Source organism: Musa acuminata, chromosome BXJ1-3, assembly GCF_036884655.1.
Source record: "Musa acuminata AAA Group cultivar baxijiao chromosome BXJ1-3, Cavendish_Baxijiao_AAA, whole genome shotgun sequence".
In the NCBI taxonomy this organism is placed as follows: domain Eukaryota; kingdom Viridiplantae; phylum Streptophyta; class Magnoliopsida; order Zingiberales; family Musaceae; genus Musa; species Musa acuminata.
The window spans coordinates 4523883-4545035 of NC_088329.1; the positions used below are offsets into that span (position 1 = coordinate 4523883).

The 21153-nt window shown below is 37.5% G+C and overlaps 2 protein-coding genes across 2 annotated transcripts; one reads left to right on the forward strand and one right to left on the reverse strand.

Annotated features, from left to right (window-relative positions):
• The first annotated feature begins 1646 nt into the window (after positions 1 to 1646).
• LOC135618003 (uncharacterized) lies at positions 1647 to 8574 on the forward strand. Its single transcript, XM_065118905.1, has 8 exons — positions 1647 to 1996; positions 2612 to 2753; positions 2837 to 2962; positions 3030 to 3812; positions 5034 to 5391; positions 5937 to 6018; positions 6146 to 6386; positions 7686 to 8574. Exons 1-7 carry the CDS (start codon positions 1727 to 1729, stop codon positions 6350 to 6352), a joined length of 1968 nt encoding a protein of 655 aa, XP_064974977.1. The 5' UTR covers positions 1647 to 1726; the 3' UTR covers positions 6353 to 6386; positions 7686 to 8574.
• A 1444-nt stretch (positions 8575 to 10018) lies between these two features.
• On the reverse strand, positions 10019 to 11011 carry LOC135636667 (transcription factor HEC2-like). Its single transcript, XM_065148550.1, has one exon. The coding sequence runs from the start codon at positions 10931 to 10933 to the stop codon at positions 10238 to 10240; it is 696 nt and encodes a 231-aa protein (XP_065004622.1). The 5' UTR covers positions 10934 to 11011; the 3' UTR covers positions 10019 to 10237.
• Positions 11012 to 21153: the final 10142 nt, after the last annotated feature.

Here is a 21153-nt window from a genome sequence, read left to right on the forward strand (position 1 = left end):
AATATTATAAATTATATATTTAGAATATTTATATTGAAATATCTTAAAAGGAAAATAAATAATTGAAATCAATTGAAATGTATCGATGAAAAATATAATGTATTGAATCGGTGAAAAATAGTAGATAAAAAAATAATTTTAACATCTTTTTGATTTTCAATATTTGGGATGTTGAAATTATCATTTTACTAATAAAATCGAAAACGAAAAAATATTGAAACTATCTTTTTATTCATCATTCTCCTCGGATCAAATGAGATTATTTATTTTATTTTTAGATTTATAAGGATCCAAATATAAATTTTTAAGTATAAGAAACATGATTCTAATATGATCCAAATACTAATTAGCCTTACCTTCTATATTGGAATAACAATGTTTGTGGTGCATCCCATTTCAATATCCAATCAATAACTGATCCAAATCAATGTTCAAGCAAAAAACACAATCTAATTTGGAACTTTGATATCTTATTTATTTTCCACACCAATGGACGAATTCCTTTTTTAAGTTTTGGTCGAATGGTACCCATCTTTTTGTTTTTCTTTAAGTCCCAAAAAAGAAAAAGTCTCATCCTTCTAATTGAATCTATTCATTTATAATATTTTTATGTAGACTTATCGTGTTTATGCAAAGGTGTGAAAAGCACTATAATTCTATTCAATAACATTTTGAGTTACATAGAATTTTTTATTTTTTTTTAATTTTTTTTAAATTAATAAAAATATTTATTTATAACCCTACAAAAAATGATAAGTTGGTTTGTATTATTTCTTGAGTCGTCGTTTCTTGATATAGGATTTTCTTCAGGCTCACAATATTTTTATATGGCTGATAAAAATATTATAAAACTATTTAAATATAGGCAAGAGTTTTTTTATTTATTTATTCTATCAAGATATTTTGGAGATAAAAATAGTGAATCATTAAGATGAAGACAAAGCTCAAAAACAACAGAAGACATCGATGAAAACAAAGCTAAAAATAACTATCCATGCGACCGCAGACGATGTGAGAACATACTCGTCCCCTTTGTATCGAAGGAATCACACACGTACGGAGTTCATGCGCTCGACGCTGCTCTCCACAGACACACGGCCTTCATGGCTCCGGTGGCAACCAACCATGCACCGTTGGGCTCTGCCGCACGGCGGAGAGCTCTTTTAATGCCACCGCGTCTTCATTAACTCATCGCAGGGATCCGTCACGGGGGCACAGGAGGAGGCCAGGAAACCGTGAGACCCGACGGCTCAAACGTGATGGGTTCGACCGGTTTTGCGTTCGGGCCGATGATTTTGGTTTACTTAAAGCTTCCGCTACTCCGCGGAGCACCATAGGGCCGATTTCTTCCCACGTGTAGTACCAGTATTATCTTTACACGTGTCACATGTTCGAGATATTGTTACCTTGACTTGAGATGTGGGATTGTACAAATCGCTGCTGTTTGGCTCGAGGTAGTGGATCCGGCGACAATACGTCCGCCACCGCACCGAGAAGATTTGTAAGGACGAAAATGCCCTTTCAAATGACCGCCACTTTTCGTCGCAATTGGGGTAATCTTTAGTGTCATTTCGGTCACTTCAATATAAAAAAAATAATATTAATCAAAACTCAGCCCCGTTGGTTCTCTGGAGTTTCAACTCCGCCATTGCAATCACTCGCGCCCTTTAACTTCGCCCCGCTGCCTCGAGTGTGCCATCGGAGGGGTAGTGCGAAGGAGGCGACGATGCCCGTAATAGAGTTGAGGTTCGAAGGGCAGGAGGTGGGGGAGCGGCGGAAGTCGAGGTCCGGGGGGCGGCGTAGGCGGAGACGAGGCGGAGATGGCAGCAGCCCCGACTCCTTGATCCACTACTACTCCGACCGTCACTCTTCCAACGGGAACAGAGAGGGGTTCGTCGTCGTCGGCGGAGGCGGCAGTCTCTTCTCCCCCGCCGCCGGGAGTGTCGCCGACCGCTGCTCCTTCGGATCCGACCCCGACGCCGTCTTCTCCGCTTTGGTTGTCTCTCATCTCTTCTCTCTCTTTCTCTGTGCCCTATTTATTCCTGTTATCTCGAACAAGGAAACTTGTGGAGTTAACGGCATCTTCTTCCGCACTCCGTAGAATCGAAAAGAAGGGAGTTCTTAAAAGAGAAAGAAAAGATATCTGACAACATCTTCCTTTCCCGAACTAATTTGAGTGTAGTGATGATCATACTTATGAGAAGCCGCACAGATAAGTAGAGGGCGAGGAGGAGGAAGAGGCGGAGAGATCAAAGACTGCGAAGAAAAGATACTTCATTTATTGGCATAATAATTTTGTTGATAATGAATGTTGACAGCTATTCAATTGATTTCTCTTTGGGTTAGCTATTGGTTGGAAGGTGAGAAGCAACAGTTTGACAGGGAAGTCATCAGATCTGAGACGAGTAAAATAATACAAAAGAAATGGAATCCGAGGAGAATAAGAACAAGAAACGGGTAAAAAGGGAAAAAAAGGAATTTTGGTCCAAAAATGACAACTTTTTTGGCCGCCTTTTTTGTATATCATTCATATCGAGCTCTATTGCTTCTGTAGCTCCTTGTAGCGACGTGGTTTCCTCTGCGTTTTTTGAGACTGTTGTGATTGGAACAGCCCTTGGCGGGATGCGAGCGGGCCGGTGGTGGCCCTCCGACGGACCCAGATCCAAAGGGAAGGCCCTCCCCTCCTCTCCCTTCTCCTGATATGCTCGCCCCCTCTCCATGTCACAGCCTTCCCCCACCTAATTCCCCCAGAGGTCCGTACCCCACTTCTCCATTATCCTGTTACCGCTCCCAGCAGCTGAGCTGGTGAATTGTCCAATCCCTGAATCCTTTTCAGGTCTGACAGTGCCATCTGAGGACCTAGAACAGAGTGGAGAAGAAGACGAAGGGAAAGAGGAGGAGGGGGAGGAGGAAGAAGAATATTTGGACCCGTCAAAGCATTCCTTCTCCCACGCTCTCAGAGGTAAATGGCACCCCATTTATCTGCATCCGCATTGTGGAGTCGTAAATTTTAATTTTTGTTCTTGTAGAATGCCAGAACAGGCGGTGCAGATCTGAGGCTGTTGATTTGCCTGGTAGGAAGCCACAGAGGCCGCAGCAATTGTTGCTCGATTTCCACGGCCAGAGCGCCGATGTGTCTGTCCTGTCACCACGTTTCCTTGCTGGGGGTTTAACAGGGATGAAGAAGAGCTCTGCTGCCTCCTCTCGCAGCAGATCTGGCACGTTCCCGAGCCCCGGGACTCCGAACTACGGGCACGGTGCAGGGGCAGCTGCATTCCATAAGGGCTGGAGCTCGGAGCGGGTGCCTCTGCCAACGCGTAGCAACCGCAGGTATGGGGGTAGCGGTGTGTTGTTACCCTTCACCAATGGAAGGACCTTGCCCTCGAAATGGGAGGACGCGGAGAGATGGATCTTCAGTCCGGTCTCAGGAGAAGGGGTTGGGAGGTCGTCAGTGCCCCCGTCACATCACAGGCGGCCCAAGTCAAAGAGCGGCCCGCTCGGAGCTCCTGCTGGAGTAGTTGGTGCCTATTCATCAGCATCGCCACTGGTTCCTTGCTTTGATAGCAGCAGGGTTGGGAATTTCGCTGGGAACTCACCTTTCATGGCTGGAGTTTTGTTGACAGAACACAGCTTCTGCGGCAATGATGGTAGAGGAGAAGGTGGTGGTAGTGGTGGTAGATGCACACGAAGAGTTGGTGGTGGCGCAGAAGCTCATTCAGCTGACGGTGGGGCTTATATAGTCCAATCTGCTGGCATCCATGGGTGGTCAGATACGTTGATCGAGTCTTCTTCCTCAGTGCCCAGCTCTCGGGGTATTGGACAATGTTCTGACTTTATTCACCTTCTTATTTGCAATTTTTAATCAATTTCTGTTTTCTCCATGTTAAAAAAATTCAGATAGTTGATAAGCAACAATCAGTCTTGCGTGCAACCTATGCACTAGGAAAGTATGACTACAACTGGAAACAATGGATGATATGATTGTTTCTCGCAACACCGTCACTGTTATTTCTTTTACATCAAGGATAATAAGTAGAGCCATTTAAAAACATGTTGTAGTATATTAAACAAATATTATTATAAACAAGCTATGCATTGATTAGTCAATTTTGTGCAGATTAAGCTAGTTTCTCTTTGGATTTGTTCTGGTATGGTAATTAATTTTACCCCCACCTTTCATGTCAGAGATTTTCTACTTGAGTACAGAGCATGTTTTCGAGATGTGCACTTATCACACACTTTGTTTTCAAGATTTAACTGCATACCATTTGCATATATAAGTATATGGTTACATACAGTTTTTTGAGATTTGCACTTATCACACACATTGTTTTCTGGATTTAACTGCATACCATTTGCATATATAAGTATATGGTTACATACAGTTTTCCGCGACGTGCACTTATCACGCACTTTGTTTTCAGGATTTAACTGCATACCATTTGCATATATACATACAATTTTTTTATTATAATTTCACATGATTTAGATATTCATACTCAATCAGCACTATTGTCGAAAACATTATCTACACTTTCACTGAAGCCTATTTCTCCTATTGCAAAAAACCATTGTAGCTTACAACAAGTTGTATTTAAACTTTGTTTTGATTGTACCGTTTGATTTGTTGAGAATATTGGATGTTGTAACTAATAGCTGATTATTATAACAAATATCAAATGGTATCCATTATCATGTAATGGTGCTGGGTGATAGTTTTATTCATAGCTAGTATACTTTCTATCAGTTGGGCCATGTTGCAAGTTGCAACTGCACATCCTGTTCCAGTTATTGTCATTTTCTTTACCAAGTTCTGTTGGTATCATGACTTGTAAATGATAGCATACTTTTGCTCTAGAGTATATTTACATAAAAAAATACCTACATTTGTTTCATTTGCTGCACCCACTCAGATGACTTTAATGTCTTTGGCAGGTCTCTGGCTGTATATCATGCTGTATTTGTTGGTATAATGAGCATGAACTTCATCATATCTTTGAGTTACTTACCAGAGCATCTTGATTAATTTACAGATGAGAGATTTGAAGGTACCAGAGAGACAGCTTCCATAGTCTCGGCCTCAGTTTTGAGGAAGGATATGGCAACACAAATGAGTCCAGAGGGAAGTACACCATCTTCTCCTAAGCAGGGGCCATCTTCCCCCTCTCCGGATTTGGTCCCTTGCATTGAAGAGCTAGAGAGCCACTTTTCAAAGCTTGAGGTTAGGGATGTGCAGGTAGATGATCGTGTTACTGTAACCAGATGGTCCAAGAAACACATAGCACGGGGCTCTGGTAGGTGTTCAGCGAGCATCATAGAATGGAAGAAGAAGACTGTGGCGGCAAATACATCTGCTTGGGAAATTGCTGAGACGACAAAATCCATATCAAAGTAACATCATCTGTTTCCAATGTTACTCTTTGTGGATCAATTAATATTATGCATTCAAAAGATTTCGAGGGAGAATTATATTACTAGCATTTCCTAGCATTAAATGATATTATACTGACACTATAAGAAAAACTGAATGCCAAAAGGTTAGAACTGATACTTATCCAACTGATACCTGGATGTTGCCGTGCCTACAGGAGATTGTTCTCTATGCCTCGGTTGGGAATTACAATCTAAGCTGATCCATCTGCTTAAAAGTGACTATGTTGCAACAGTATTCTCTTTCAAAGGCCTTTCTTGAGCAATGTTCATTTAGGAAATTTTGTATATAAAGAATAGCCAATCTCTCCAATCAATAATGTTTAAGCAATGTCTTCTGTTAAAAATGTGTAATTAATTCTTGTAGTATTTACATGATAATTTTCTGTTAAGGAAATATAAAGATTTGATGTATGTTTATTTGAATTTTCTTGCATGATATGGATAAGAGCAATATTTTTGTTCTGATATATCCAAAATTTCTTACCCTGTGACATATTTGGAAGGTACAAGAGAGAAGAAGCCAAGATCACAGCATGGGAAAACTTGCAGAAGGCAAAAGCTGAAGCAGAGATCAGGAAACTGGAGGTGTTCCACAACTTGCATAATTTCCCTTGTTAGGCTGACAATTGTGGCCTTTAACTAATTTTCTTTTGGACATGAACTGTTCTCTGGGAATAATTACTTATTTATAAATAATAAAAACTTATTCCAGATGAAACTAGAAAAGAAAAGATCTTCCTCGATGGAGAAAATTCTAAACAAACTTAGATCGGCTCAGAAGAAAGCACAGGAGATGAGAAGTGCAGTGACTGCCAACCAAGCGATCCACATAGCAAAGGCTACCAAAAAGGGTTCATACTTTCGCAAGAGTGGGCAGATCAGTTCTCTTAGTGGCTGCTTTACTTGCCATGCCTTCTAGTCCTTCCTAGTTTTCACCATAAGCTTCTTTCAGTGTAAGCTTCTGTTCGTTGTTCTGAGTTTCATTCATTTTTTTACCAAATTATCTTCTACTAGTTATTTTGGGATTAATAGTATTGTTAGTGAACCCGTTAGCTTATTATTAATCAACTAATCATTCCATAAACCATGTCATGGAACAAAATTAATCTGCTTTAAATGACAGATCTTATGATACTTGTGCATTGCATGTGGGTTCCATAAACCATGTCGTGGAACAAACTTAGACTACGTTAAATGACAGATTTTATGATCTTGTGCTTTGCATGTGGGGACATGTTACTTGCAATTTCACTTGGCTGCTGCCTTCGACTCCTTGATATGGTTTGATGGCATTAATTTAGTTAATGGACCAATGACAGCATATTTCATGGTACCACTTTCAACCTCTGTTAAGGGGATAACTGGTTTAATATTGTATGGATTATCAGCAAAGATCTATGCTGGTACAAATATTATAAATTTGTCTAGTTAGTTTGTTGTTGCATTTCAGTAATAATGACATTTCATTTGAGTAAAAAATATCACTTGTGTTGTATATTTTCTTTTTCATGGAGAGGACTCCTCAGTTGTATCACTGTCTAGTTAGTAGCTGAAATTGATTTACCAAATCACTAAAATTCTATTATGTGTTTAGCTCATACTCATTAAACTTTATATAGCTTGTAAAATATATTCTAGTTTTCCTTTGTTGCTATTTTGCTTTGTTACAATATTTTGGTAAGTCCTTTCTTACAAATATTTTCTTTTTCAGTATGGTGGACAAATGCGATTTTGTTTATTCATGGAACTAATTGATGACATATGGCACCCACGAAAACCTCAATAATACTACAAAAGCAATTAATAATACAGAGTAATCCATGGACCTCAAGATGAAAAGCTTTTCAGTCTTGACTATCTCAACAACTTGAACAATGGGAACAATTTGAGCATTTCTTCCATTGTCATTTGCTAAAGCTGCTGATAACACATTTACTTGGTGATAGAGAACAGTGGAATTTTTTTCACTTCTTTTTTTCTGTTTCTCCCTCAAGTTCACTCCCCAGCAATCTATAATTGTAATCTGTAACAGTTGAACATTTAAATCATAAGTTCAACTTGCAGACCCACAGAATCGCTATCATCTGTTCAAGATCTTGTCTTATAGTGCAACAATTAGCGCTGATATGAAAACTTACGAATTTTATCCTTTCTTGTAATACTAAATGATTATATCTTATCATATATTATCCTGTGAAATTCTCCTTTTCTTAATTCAATGTCTTGTTAACAAGTTTCTTCCTTTGTTGCAGGTAAGTGATTGATGATAATGTTTGCCGAAGATGTGGAAATGGAGATGGAAGCCTTAATGGCATATTTCTGTGCTGTATAATATGTCAGAATCTTCTATATATCCAGTAGTTTCAAAGGTATTGTCATTTTAAGCTGCTCAGAGGTAATGTGCTAATGAGAACAAATAAGAAGGTCCAGCTCTTGCACAAATTGCAAATAATGGTCTTCCATCATAACGAAGCTTGGAAAAGCAAAGCATGAGGAGCTTTCATTATAAAATACACTAAACATCAAGTTGAATACTGGATATCTGCGAGCATTCTTCACAAATTTTCCTGTTTGCCCTATGGATGGGACTGCATGAGGGCATTGCTTGGAGAAGTCCAGTGTCAGTTGAGAAATATGGTCTGCCAGATAGGTCTCTTGCTGAGAAGAAAATTTTGCCACTAGGTTTGGAGACATTGCATTGGCGACACACTATGTTAATCAAATTTATCAATTACATATATGCTGGAGACTCTACTTCATGTTTTGGTGAATTAGAAGTCAGGTTTATGCAGTTTAAACCTTCTTTATAGCAACTTCACAGCATAGAATGATTGTGCACTGGTGGAATGAGGACTAATGGGTTCTTTAACAGAAAGAACAAGGGGCTCAATAAGCTTGCTGAATTGGCATTTATGTGAAGATTCATTTTGGTTCAGCTGCTACCTCGAATGATGATACGAGGGACTTGCAACATTCAGATTCATCCTTCATGTGGTGACCTGCTCTATACTGCTATCCTCTTAAATGATGATATGTGCTGCTTCCATTTAAGATTGTATTCTGTTTTGTCATCAGTGCTTCTGGTCCAAATGGGATAATGTGACATTTATAATCAATTATCTATCATCTTTTTGTTTCTAATTGAAATTGTTTTGATGCTGCTGTATGGTATAGTCTGCATAAACTACAGCTCGGCTGCACTTGTGAAGAGGAATTAATTTGAAATAATGTTCATTGTATTTGCTACAACAGATACCCCTTCTTTACCCCATTTCTACTGTAGTTCATTCAAAGCATCAATATCAATAAGAGCATTGCTGCTTAGAGAGAGAGAGCAATCTACTAATAAGCAACACGGTCAGAAGGACGAGTGACGGGTCCCAAAATCACATGAAGGAATGACAACAATGTCGACTAGAATCCATCCTGTGCCCGCGCCCTCAGATATTACAGAACCAAGACGAGGAATTCTGCACGCCGGGGCGACCGACCCATGTGAGCCAAGCACTGACCGCCCAACATCCCACACGCCATGGACTGACGGCGTACGGCGTCATCACTGTGGCGAGACCAATCCAATCTCAACGAGGTGCGGTGCATTCTCCTCGACGTTTCCCAGCGAGGTTGGTGTGGGGAAGGAAGGTCCATTTTGATGGCTGTTATCTGCAGTACGAGTGCGTGGGGTGGCCGAGGATTGAATGCGGCTGGAGTAATTGGCCGGAATTCCCCAGAGGAGGGTGGGGCCATTGGATGAACTATGAACTTTTGGCCTGAGCTATTGTTCATCCTTTGATCCTTTTGTCGTTTTGGCTAGGGGGGACGCACTGCCATGCAGCAGCAGAATCCGAAGTAGATCTCAGACTTGTAATGTCTTCATGGCGAGAGAGTTACTTTGAGAATTGGCTGCTGCTGTTTCCGGGCTCATATATTCCATGGTGAGTACAAAACTAGGTTCATGTACGCAATGTGGACGCAACACCAATTACGTTATGTAACAGTAGGTAATGGGCTTCGGCGCAGTGACGATTTGGAAGTTTGTGAAGAGCCTCACCATCTGGGAAATGTGGCCGTCCTTATTATGTTGACCACATCCATGAGAAAGATCCTGTTTGACCCTGTCCCACCCGGCCTGTTCTGTACGCGGAGTCGTCGTTGACCGAGGTCGTCTTCGCGACATCCACGTGGGGTCCACCCGACTTAAAGGCCGCGGCTACCGACAGGCCGACCAAATCGGCGGTTCTCCAACCGTCGCATCACCATTAAGCTACTCAGTTGCCAAAGTACTATAACGACCTACCGCCTCGAGGAAAACCCGAATCTATCGTATCGATTATAACTGTAAATTTCCTCCTTGCCTACCTTCTTACCTGCGTCACATGGTCGGGCAGGCAGCCAAGGACGTACGTCACCCATTCACATGGCCATGCAATTCTACCAATCATAGTACTGCACGAATCTTCATGTGTGATTTGAAAGCTATCGGAGCAGATCTGGATCGGATATTCTGAGACTTCGCTTCGCAGCAGTAGCCATGCATGCATGCAGTAGTATCTTGTCTCGACTCCGTCACCTTCATGGTGGACCAAGTAACTCTTTATTCACCGATGGAATTAGATCGAGAGAGAACTCCCAGAGTTCTATTGACAGCATACAGAGACAAAACATGGTGTGGGTATCACTGCACACACAAGTGGACATACACGATGTAACACGCAGAGGAAGGGTGGAAGAGTCCGGCGCATGGACTCTTCTTCATCAACGACACCACTTCGCAGAACTCATCACTAGCGACTCGACTGACTCGTTACACATCGGCAAAGTTCACGAACCCTTGATCCTGCAGCTGATACATGGTATGGAAGCACGAGTAGCTGCCGTCGGACGGCGTGAATCCTGCAGCCGGAGGCGGCGGCCGACCCATGCCCTGGCTCACCGCCGCCAGCTCCAGAGACTGCACCTGCGTCTTCAGGAACTTGACGTAGTGGATGGCCTCGTCGAGCATCGACGCCGTGTCCATCTTGGTCCCGCCGGGCACCATGTGCTGCAGCACCCGCATGCGCTCGCTGATCCGCCCCCGCCGGAGCCTCGCCGCCACGCTCTGAGGTTCCTTGGAAATCCTCACGTTCCGGCGCTTCGGCGGCCTGACGGACTCCGGATCCACGTGCACCGGCTGCATCGCGGCGATGCCGAACATCATGTCCCTCATCCCCGCCGTCGAGGTCGGAGCACTGTGCGCTAGGGACGGGCCGCTCAGCAGCGATGCCTCCGCATCAGCAAGGTTGTTCGACGGCGGCGCCATGGCTGGGCCACGGGCGGGGTGGTGGAAGGCCGGAGCGGTGGGAGAAGCACGGAACGTCCGCGGTGGAGCAGCGGAGAGGTGATCATTGGGTGGAAGGGCCTCAGATGATTCCGCAAGTTGCTGCAACTGTAGCATCATGTTCATCAGTTCAACCTGGAACTCCGGAGAAGAGTTCAAGAGGTCGACGTCCATTTGTTCCATGACGGATAGATGGATGACAAGAAACAAAGAAGTGATGGGACAGTGATCTGCAGCAGATGATAGGACGGAAAGACGAGAATTGAAATGTATAGGTGGAGGGCTAGCGATCCAATAGGGTGGGCTATATATAAGAATCAGGAAAGCGCATAAACAATGCAACTCGACAACTCTCTCGAGTGTTTGCTGCAGTAGTAAATTCGTACTCTTTATCAAAAGAAGTCCATTTTAATCCGTTTATTCCGATCTAATTATGAGCTAAATAGTATTTATGTCTGTGTTGAGACATCATAGTGTTTAGTGTACTGTTATACAGTTGATAGTTTTCATATATGAAGACATATATTCATAGAAAACAACAACAGTTATATAGTAAATATTTTTCAAAACAAAAACAAATATTGCTAGATAAAATAGTAATGATCCTTAAAATAAAAATAAATGTAGCTAAATGAAACAGCAATGGTCCCGAGAGAATATGAGTATTCATGTAATGAATAAAATTTATTTATTTTTTTTAAAAAAAGAAATTATATTAGTAGAAAACAACAATTATAAGATAGTAAATGTTTTTAAAAATAAAAGCAAATGTGGGAAGATGAAATGGTAATGGGCCCGAGAGATTAAAACCGGGAAACAAAAAGGAATGGTCCCGGTACTGGGATAGTGAGATCAGCCTCTGTTGCGTATGAGTCTTTCAACTATTACTGCAATGAGAAGCCAACATGGATAGTGTACTGTTTAATTGCATGTCAAGTGACACTATTTAGGGGAAGTAAAAGTCCTCCTGCATCACTTACAAATATAATAACTAGTACGACATATGGACGAATAAATACCATGCCATCGCCGGTATAACACTCATTCGAATATCTTATCAACTTGATATATTGATCAAGTTCATTCAGATCCTTAGCGGTCTCAACGTAAACTTGACTAAACTTAGCTATTTTTTGACTAAATTTTAGTTGGTTTGGAATATGCAATATATCGAATAATCAAAATCTATCGCAAATTTATTAAAAATAATAATTAAAAATAATAATAAATAATTTATCTGTAAATACTTATTCTCTACATGGCCTATCCGAATTGGTATAGCCAGATGGAAAGATAAGCAAGAGGATGAAAGATATATTTGATAATATAAGTCGATGGAATATCTGAAAATATTCTTTAACTATTAATAGGGATGAAAATGACCGAGTGTATTGCTTGTGAGACCATCTTTGATTAAAATAATCTTACATTTACTTCAAATCGCTATTAAGGGCTAATTTATAATTTCAGCACGAGTAATGAGTGCAATTACTATAATCTAGGATTTCACTGTAAGGAGTCACGTAGGTACACTCAACACACACAACAAATAATAAACTCGACTTGTCTAACTAGGTTGGCTAGCCCAACTTGAATACTAACTTGCACATCGGAGGGGTATTGTCTGACTGCCCTCTTGAATTAGTTTTGTAGGGATTGAATGTCCATTTTAGCAAATTTTTTTGAGATCAACTTGAAAAAAAACTAGGTTAAATCTAAGTAGGTTCCCAGCTTGAACAATATAAAATCAACTATAACAAATTTAGTACTAAAAGGAGGGTTGATTGTTATATCTCAAGAAAACCTCATAGGACCACTTCTGGAAAACCCTGAAGATTTGAACCCCTCAAACCTTCATGGACCGACCCTGATAGTCCCTAATAGTCCGATCTAAATTTTATGATTTTGGTGATTCTGAATTAGGGTCCGATGAGCGTATTGATCAAATAAATCATTCCATCTATTCCCAACCCCTAACTTTTTTGATAACTTTCTCAAGATCTAAACCCCTCAAACCTTCATGGTACGATCCCTTATAGTCTCGAATGTTTCCAATTTAAATCCTATGATTTCGATAATCCCAAATTAGGGTTTGATAGGAGTGTCGATAGAACAAAACATTTCATTTGTTCTCAACCCCAGCCTTTTTTTAATTACTTTTTCAAGATCTAACCTTCACCCAACCATCTCGTAGTAATCATGATCATTCCTATAGAAATCTTTCATACTCTACTTTAGCTAATGTAAGTTCTAACAAGGATAGCTCAAGCCATCACTCCATACCTTCCTTAACTTACCCAATTAATTCATCAAACTCCACCTATGTTTGTGCACCCTCTACTCCACCATCCATACCTGTTCTATAGTTGAGTCTGGTGTAGACCCAAGCACATCCTAAGTCATCTCTATCACCGGTAACTCAAACCTATTCCCATTGCTAGAATTAGAATTCATGAATGAGTCAATCAGCTAGTTGACCGAGCTTTCAATCGAGATACGAGACCACTTGCATAAAATGCACTAGCAATTAGTAGACATTCATAAAAAAACTAAAACAAGAGAAGTAGCTAGAAATATATTTATATCCTCGATCTCTTTTTACAAAAGATATAAATAAAGAGCTAAATCCTCATAGATTTAGACTTCTTATGCTAGAGGTCTACGAAGGAAAGATTAATCCTTTAGAAAATCTAACTATATTCACTTCACAAATGACCCTTTATAGTACTCCAGACTCTCTTATGTGTTGGATTTTCTCGATAACCTTAAAAGGAGCAGCATGCGAGTGGTTTGTCAGATTCCCTTAAAGTCAATCTCATCCTTTGGACAATTAGTTAGGAAGTTCGAGCTCAATTTCATCAACTATAGGCTCCCGAGAAAATATATCACTTCTCTCCTAGCTTTGCATCAGGAAGAAGAAGAGTTTTAAGAAAATTATACAAGAATATTCGATAATAAAGTCTAACAAGTCATAAATCTAACCCACTTTATTCTTATTGGCGTTAAGAGAGAGAGAGAGGTGTGAATTAGTACTATAGCAATTTTAATCGATTTTAAAGTTTGATCGATAAATCTATGTAAGAAAATATGATTAAAAAAAAATATGAGTAAGGATTGTGAGTAAAATAAATAAGTAAGCAATAACTCAAAAGCAAGAGAAGGAATACAAACTGATTTTTAATGATTCGATCTTCTCGACCTATGTCCACTCCCGATTACTCTTCCCTCAAGGCCATCGAATTTTACTACCGATCTTCTTTCCAACAAGCAAAAATTAACTACCCTTGTTGCAACTTTTTTTTTAAAACAGGCTTATGATAGAACCTCCATGCAAGATCTCTCACTTATTATAATTTAGAATCACCTCTAAACTTAAAGAGAAAAAGATATAAACAATACTCAAAAAGAGAGTTTACAACACTTTTATGCTTAGAAATAGGTGCTCCATCAATTAAGCCGGAGTGGGATATTTATATGTCCCAAAAAGGCTTGAAGAATGGAGCAAAAAATTTAAATCTATGAAATTTTGAGGTATTGGCGGTATTTCCGTTGGCACCAGATAGTACTACCACTATAACAGGGCCACAAATCTTGGCTCTGGAGGTACTAATACTGGCTTGGGAAATACTATCATCGGAACTGTAAAAAAAAACACAAACAATACTTTTTGGATGACTTAGGCAGTACTACTACTTGAGCCTAGCAGTATCATCGCCTAAGTCTACTTTAAGTTATTGATTTGGCCTTCTAACAAACCCAATTCATCCCTGGTTCAAGCCCAATAAGTTCCTTGATAAGATGGAATAGTTTCGATCTAAAACCAACTCAATTGACTAAGAAAGACCTTGATCAAGATTTTAACACTCCAACCACATATCTAACATAATTACAAAGTTTTCAGCATATTGTATGCCATTTCAGTATGTCATATGATCTTTCGATATTTCGTTCAAACTCTGCTACATCATCCTTTCATTCAGTATATCGTCCGATCTATTAGTATTCGATTTTCCCATGATATTTGATCTTTTGGCATAATGCCTAATCATTCCAACACGATGCCCGAACTTATAGCACGAAGTCTAATTGTTAGCTCGTCGATCAATCCTCCAACTTAACGTCTAATTTTTGACATGATACTTTTCTCGGCACAACACTCGATTCTCCTACTTCAATAATTTGCCCTTTGATAGTTTGAGTCCGTAATCGAAGTGTTTCTTATGTCACTTATCTCAAAAGTATATTAGTCTATAAATTCATCAATTGATCTCATTATGAAAATATGAGATTCAACAATCTCCTTTTTTATAATAATGACTAATTAACGACGAAGTTTTAACCAGGCTCTCCCTATTTATATATCATTTTGAAAGATTATGATAAACTTGAATTTAAATGATTATACATTATTTTAAATGCGCATACTAAATTCAAATTGAAAGAAATTTGATCTTGTCAATATTATGAGTCAATCATTCAAGCCCATAAATAAATGTTCAATCTAAGTTTTAAATTTCAAGTTATAATCATTTTAAGTTTCAAACTTTAATAATTACCAATGTATAATGTTAATTAAAATATAACTATAAATTAACTATTTGCATAACAAAAAATCATAAGAAAGTCATGATGATTCTTCTTGTTTATGCATGAGTCACCACTTCTTCTACTTGATTAACAAAAAATATACTTCTCTCCCTTTATTAACAGAAAAACATGAGTTACTATTTTTCTCCCTTCGTTATTGGCAAAAAGAATAGAGTAATATCATAGTATCATGATACTACTTGTCCCCCTTCATATTCATGTTTTAATTGTATAAAAATAAAAATTACTTTAATATCATTACATATGAAAGATCTCAATATTATGTCATCGAAGATAAGTTTAAGTTATGGACATCGAGAGGTAATTGATGATGGGTCTTAACAAGACTCCTCTTATCTATATATATCTTAAAAATATGATGAACTTGAATTTAAAATAATAGTTTTTTAATGATACTCTTGAATTCAATTTGAGATAAATTCGATCATGATATTATCATTATAAGCCCAAATATTTAATCAAGTTTCAAAAAATAATTAACAAAAGTTAGGCATGAGTCACTAGTAATAAAAAGTTATAAAAGTATCATAAGTTTCCTTATTCAACATAATCTAAGTATGAATAGCTACTTCTCCCATTTCATCATCAATAAAAATATGAGTTACTTCTTTTCCTTTGTCATCAATAAGATGGAGTATACAAGTTATAAGTATAAAATAGTTATACAAAATAAATTTCAAGTTGTAAATACTGAAAGATCATGATACATTTGGATAAATATTTTTTTAATTATTAACAAAAAAATCATAGGAGATCAAATAATAAAATGTCTTGATTCATATAAAAGAAATATCAAATCATGAATATCAAAATATCATGATTCATTTGAATAAATCTCCCTTTTAGTCATTAGCAAAAAGAAAGAATCATAAGAGATCAAATAGTAAAAGATCTTGACTCATACAAAAAAAAATATTAAGTCATGAATACCGAAAGATCATAATTCATTTAGATTAATCTTCTTCTTAGTCATTAGCAAAATGAAATAATCATAAGAGATTAAATAATAAATGATTTTGATTAATATCAAAATATCATGATTCATTTAGATAAATATCCTTCTTAGTCATTAGCAAAAAGAAAAAAATAATAGGAGATCAAATAGTAGAAGGTCTTAATTCAAAAAAAATCTCAAATTATGAATACCAAGAAGTTAAGTGAAAACCATGATTTATTTAGATAAATCTCTTCTTTAGTAAAAAAAATAATTATATGAGAACAAATAATAAAAGGTCTTTAATTATGTATTTGAAAGATTTAATATATCTAATTCTCTTCTAATAAAATTAAATTATTTCTCACTTAATGATTTAGTAAAAATATCTACTAACTGATATTTCGTGTCAATGAAATTTAAAAATATATGATGATTGTTAGTACGATCCCTAAAAATAGTTTTTACGTTAGTAGCTAAGTTAGAGTTGAAAGTGTTCCAACTTCATGTGAAGTCAACATTTCTTAATGGTAATATCAAAAAATTAATTGTATGTAGAGTAACCTCAAGGCTATGGAGTTAAAAAGTAAACAAGACAGGGTCTATAAACTCTTCAGAGCCCTTTATAACCTAAAATAAACTCCAACAGTTTGGAACAATAAGATTGATTCTTATTTTTGCAAAAGTGGTTTTCAAAGAAGCCCAAGTGAACCATCGCTTTTGTAAGGAATGCTGGTGCTTCTAACTTTCTTATTGGGTATCTTTATGTTTACAAGAGCACATATATGAAGTTAGTGCAGAACTTGAAGCAAAACATAATAAAAGAATTTGAAATGATAGATTGTAGAGTAATACAACATCTTATTGGAATTCAAGTGAAGTAATCCAAGGGTGAGATTTTCATTTCTCAAAAGAAGTATATAGATAATCTCTTGAAAAAGCTTTAAATGAACAAATGCAAATCAGTATCCACTCCCATGACTTTAAACTTTAAACGAAAATCCACCCAAAATGATGGTACTGCAAAGGTTGATTCTAATACTTTTTAGAAGCCTAGTTAGTTCCTTGATTTATCTTATAAATACAAGACATGATATTCTACATGTTGAGTTTGATTTCAAGATTCATGAGTGATCCTATTAAACTACATTATGTAACAATTAAAAAAAATTTAAGATATCTTGAAAGAAACAAAAAAGCAAGGCATCAAATATTAAAAAGAAGAAGATAATAAATTAATTGGTTATCTACCGAAGCTGAATATATTGCAGCTATATACGTAACATGTGAGCTAATTGGATGAGAAGAATACTCATATTTACAGCAGCTTCAAGTGCAACCAACAACTATCTATTGTGACGATATGTCCTCAATTATCGTGACAAAAAATCCTCTCTTTTCATAAAAGGTCAAAGCATATTGAATTTTGTTATTACTTTATTAGAGAGACTTGGTGAACAAAGATAAGATGGTTTTGAAATTCATCAATTCAAATGATAAATCTACATATTTTCTTGCCAAAATAGTCGCATTTGAGAAACTTAAGAAGTTCAAAAAGCATATCAAAATTATAAATTAAGAAGAGATGTTAAAAGCAAATTTATAGTTTCAGTATGGATAGTGAGTGTAACTACCATAATCTTGATTTTTAGATCAAAACAATTATGCAGAATATTCTCTAATAAAAGAGAGAACTAATCTTTATTGTACGTTGTAATCTTTCTCTTCAATACAATAAACCATACCATTCCTCTATCAAATCTCTTCTTTCTTCTCTAACAAAGATGACTAATTATATCTTAATATCATGAATACATAACTCCTTTTATTCTATAGGCTAACTCATGAGCAATCAAAGTTACCATATACATGAGCTAAATTGATCAAGTTGCAAGCCAAAACTTTCTTATAAGTTGGACTCATTTGTCCTATCTCAAATTATCTCGTACAAACTTTTTCTCCAACATCTCCTCCTTATTTGCACATATGAAATGTTTGTCTTCTGGTTATCTTTTGTTCTCATTTCAATTTGTCTATGTCTTCCCATAATTTTGGGTTATCTATCCATCCATATTGGACTGACAGCATACAGGTTTAGCCCATAGAGAGCTTTAATAGCTCACCCCTATTTCTCCTAACCCTAGATCTAAATTAGGGGGGTATGGTGGCTGCAATTTTTTAGGGAGGAAAACTACAGCAACGAGACAAATTTATGCAGCAGCTACGTGATTCCAAAAATTAAGAGAAAAGGACAGAAAAATAAGAAAAAAGAAGGAAAAAAAATAAGGATAACGTAGAGAAATTATTCTCAATCATCTAGGTAGTGTTCTTATCTTAGATTAGATCAGATCTATAGTAAATTTTTACTATGATTACTTGGGGAGAATTTGAATATTATACACAGTAACGTAATCATTGTATCATAGTTATTCTCTTGAGATTGTTGTTTGGGTTTTGAGCAAAAAACTGAGATTTGTATATTCATTATTCTTATAATGGATTATCTTTAGTTTGCCTCATGATTTTTACCCTTCACGTTGGAGGGATTTTCCACGTAAACTTGATATACTATTTGATTGTAATTCAATTTAATTTCGCTCTGTGTTATGACATACTAGTATTTGTTCATATACAAAAGTTTATTTCTCTTTATATCCCATCAATCCATCCATCTAGTATTATTTGTCTTCACTTTAATTTGACCTAAGTTTCCTAATCTTTGGAGTGACTTAACACTTGACTTCTAAGTTTCCTTTTCCTTTTCTTTTAAAAAATATACGATACATATTTTTTTCGAGTTCTAAGATCATATTGGTAGATAGATCAGTATGTGATAGGATTGAAATTCATAGAAAAATATAACGAAGGATGAGAAATATATAAGATATTGAACTTCTACATTATATTTAATTAGCAATCTTCAAATCAATACCGTCTCGAGGTATTCTTAGGCCATTCAAGAATCATGAATTTTCTTAGTGATCTTATAACCATAATTATATTATGTCAACATATAATTATATTTATGTAGTTTTCATAATAATAAACCATGGTAAAAAAATTATATTTAAAACCTCAAAAACATTATATTGTTTGTTTCTAAATACGATGAACAAATATCAGTTCGAACTCCCTAAATGAATCCTAACTCCAATTAGACAACAGGTAATAGAAGGCCATCTCAAAGCCTCGTTGGGCTTGGAAAGTGCCTCGTAGATCATAATATGCATGCTAGCTGCATGAGAATCTAAGGTAAATGAGGTAGAAATGATTTGATTATAAAATCTTACCATTAACTTCAAGATCTTTACCAGTAAAGTTAAATAACAAAAATAATAAATAATCTTGTGATATGAGGAATATTCGCTCTCTACTAGAATTGGACACATGGAAGCCACATCATCGACCCAACCAATAAATTACCTTATGTTCCAAGTCTTGTCTCTCTAACCACTCACGGAAGGAGTCATCGACTAGAAAAGGTAGTCACAAGTACAATCTTCAAGTCAGACTCACTCACCTTCAATCTTGCATTACTCACCTCGAGATGGTATCAGAGGGATTATGTCGGAAACCTTTCCCTACAGAGGGATTGTATCTGAGTTCAACACCATGTAGGGAGCCCTCGACACTTCGGGCAGCATGGTTCTCCTAGCACATCTCGATTTCTAAAGAGGAGAAGCACTCATAGCCGTTCTAATGATGAAAAGGAACTGATAAGCCATGGCGATTGCAGCTTTTTACAGCCAGCAACCATGCATATGTTGTTCTGATATGTGTTCTGCTAAGAGAACCATCAGTAAATCTCGCTCATCCAAGTGTTTGAAGAAGTTCGGTGTCATGAATCTTCATGTTCATCTAAAGAATCCAAAGTATTTCTTGTTCTGTTCAAAACGTAGCCTTCAGAGAGAACGCATTCATGGATTCAAGAAGCTTAAGACGAAAAAGAAAAAGGAAAAGATTAGCAGGTCATACTTGTTTTGATATTATTGACGTAAAATTCTTAGTCAAAGGAACATAAACATTGATGCAACTTAAAATATGCATGCTGTTAATTCCTGATGATGATCCCCACAGGATGATGAGCATATTGACTTCTCCTAGTCTTCTTTGCGAACACTGATTGGAGTTTGAGTTCCACATTGCATGCCGCAGCAATGATGGTTGGGATGATGAGGGGACACCAGGTTCTGTATCACCTCCATCTACCAACATGGGAATCATGACCATCTCCGCTGCGTGGCAGAATGAAAAGAAGAGAAGATGAAAAGAAGACGAGCAGCACGTGATGGGGACAGCCTTTTGCGTCCTCTCGGCATCAGACTGCACCGTCCTCGCCTCTTCTTCCCTTTGTTCTCTTCTTCGCTCTCCTCTCTGAGCCACGGTGTAGCGCTACAGTCGTTTGACTACCCCTAGATTCTAAAGCATGGCGGGGAAATGAGAGGAACTTTTGGCGGTGTCAGGTAACAGGACTCAGATCGATATGCATCAGCCTCAACAGTTGGCCAAATGATTCCCTGCGTCCTTCTTTGGCATCATTCTGTCATGGAATCCTGCAGATGTGTTTCCCTGTGCTGCTTTCGTGAATTGCTTCTACTTTGTCTCTTGCTTTAATGGCTTTTCCACTCGTACACCACTCGGCTAAAGATTTGAAATCTTCAGATGCCATTTACTTGAGCCTCTACTGACACTTCTCAGAATAATTGAAAGGCATTTAGAGTCAACCGTGGTATATATTATCTCATTCTACTATTCATGCAATCTCATCATACTTTGGAAGTTTTTCTTCATCGTCAATGATAGGTTGTGATGATATGATTTGTGCTCGGACACAGACATTCTTGGTCACAGTAGCAAGTCA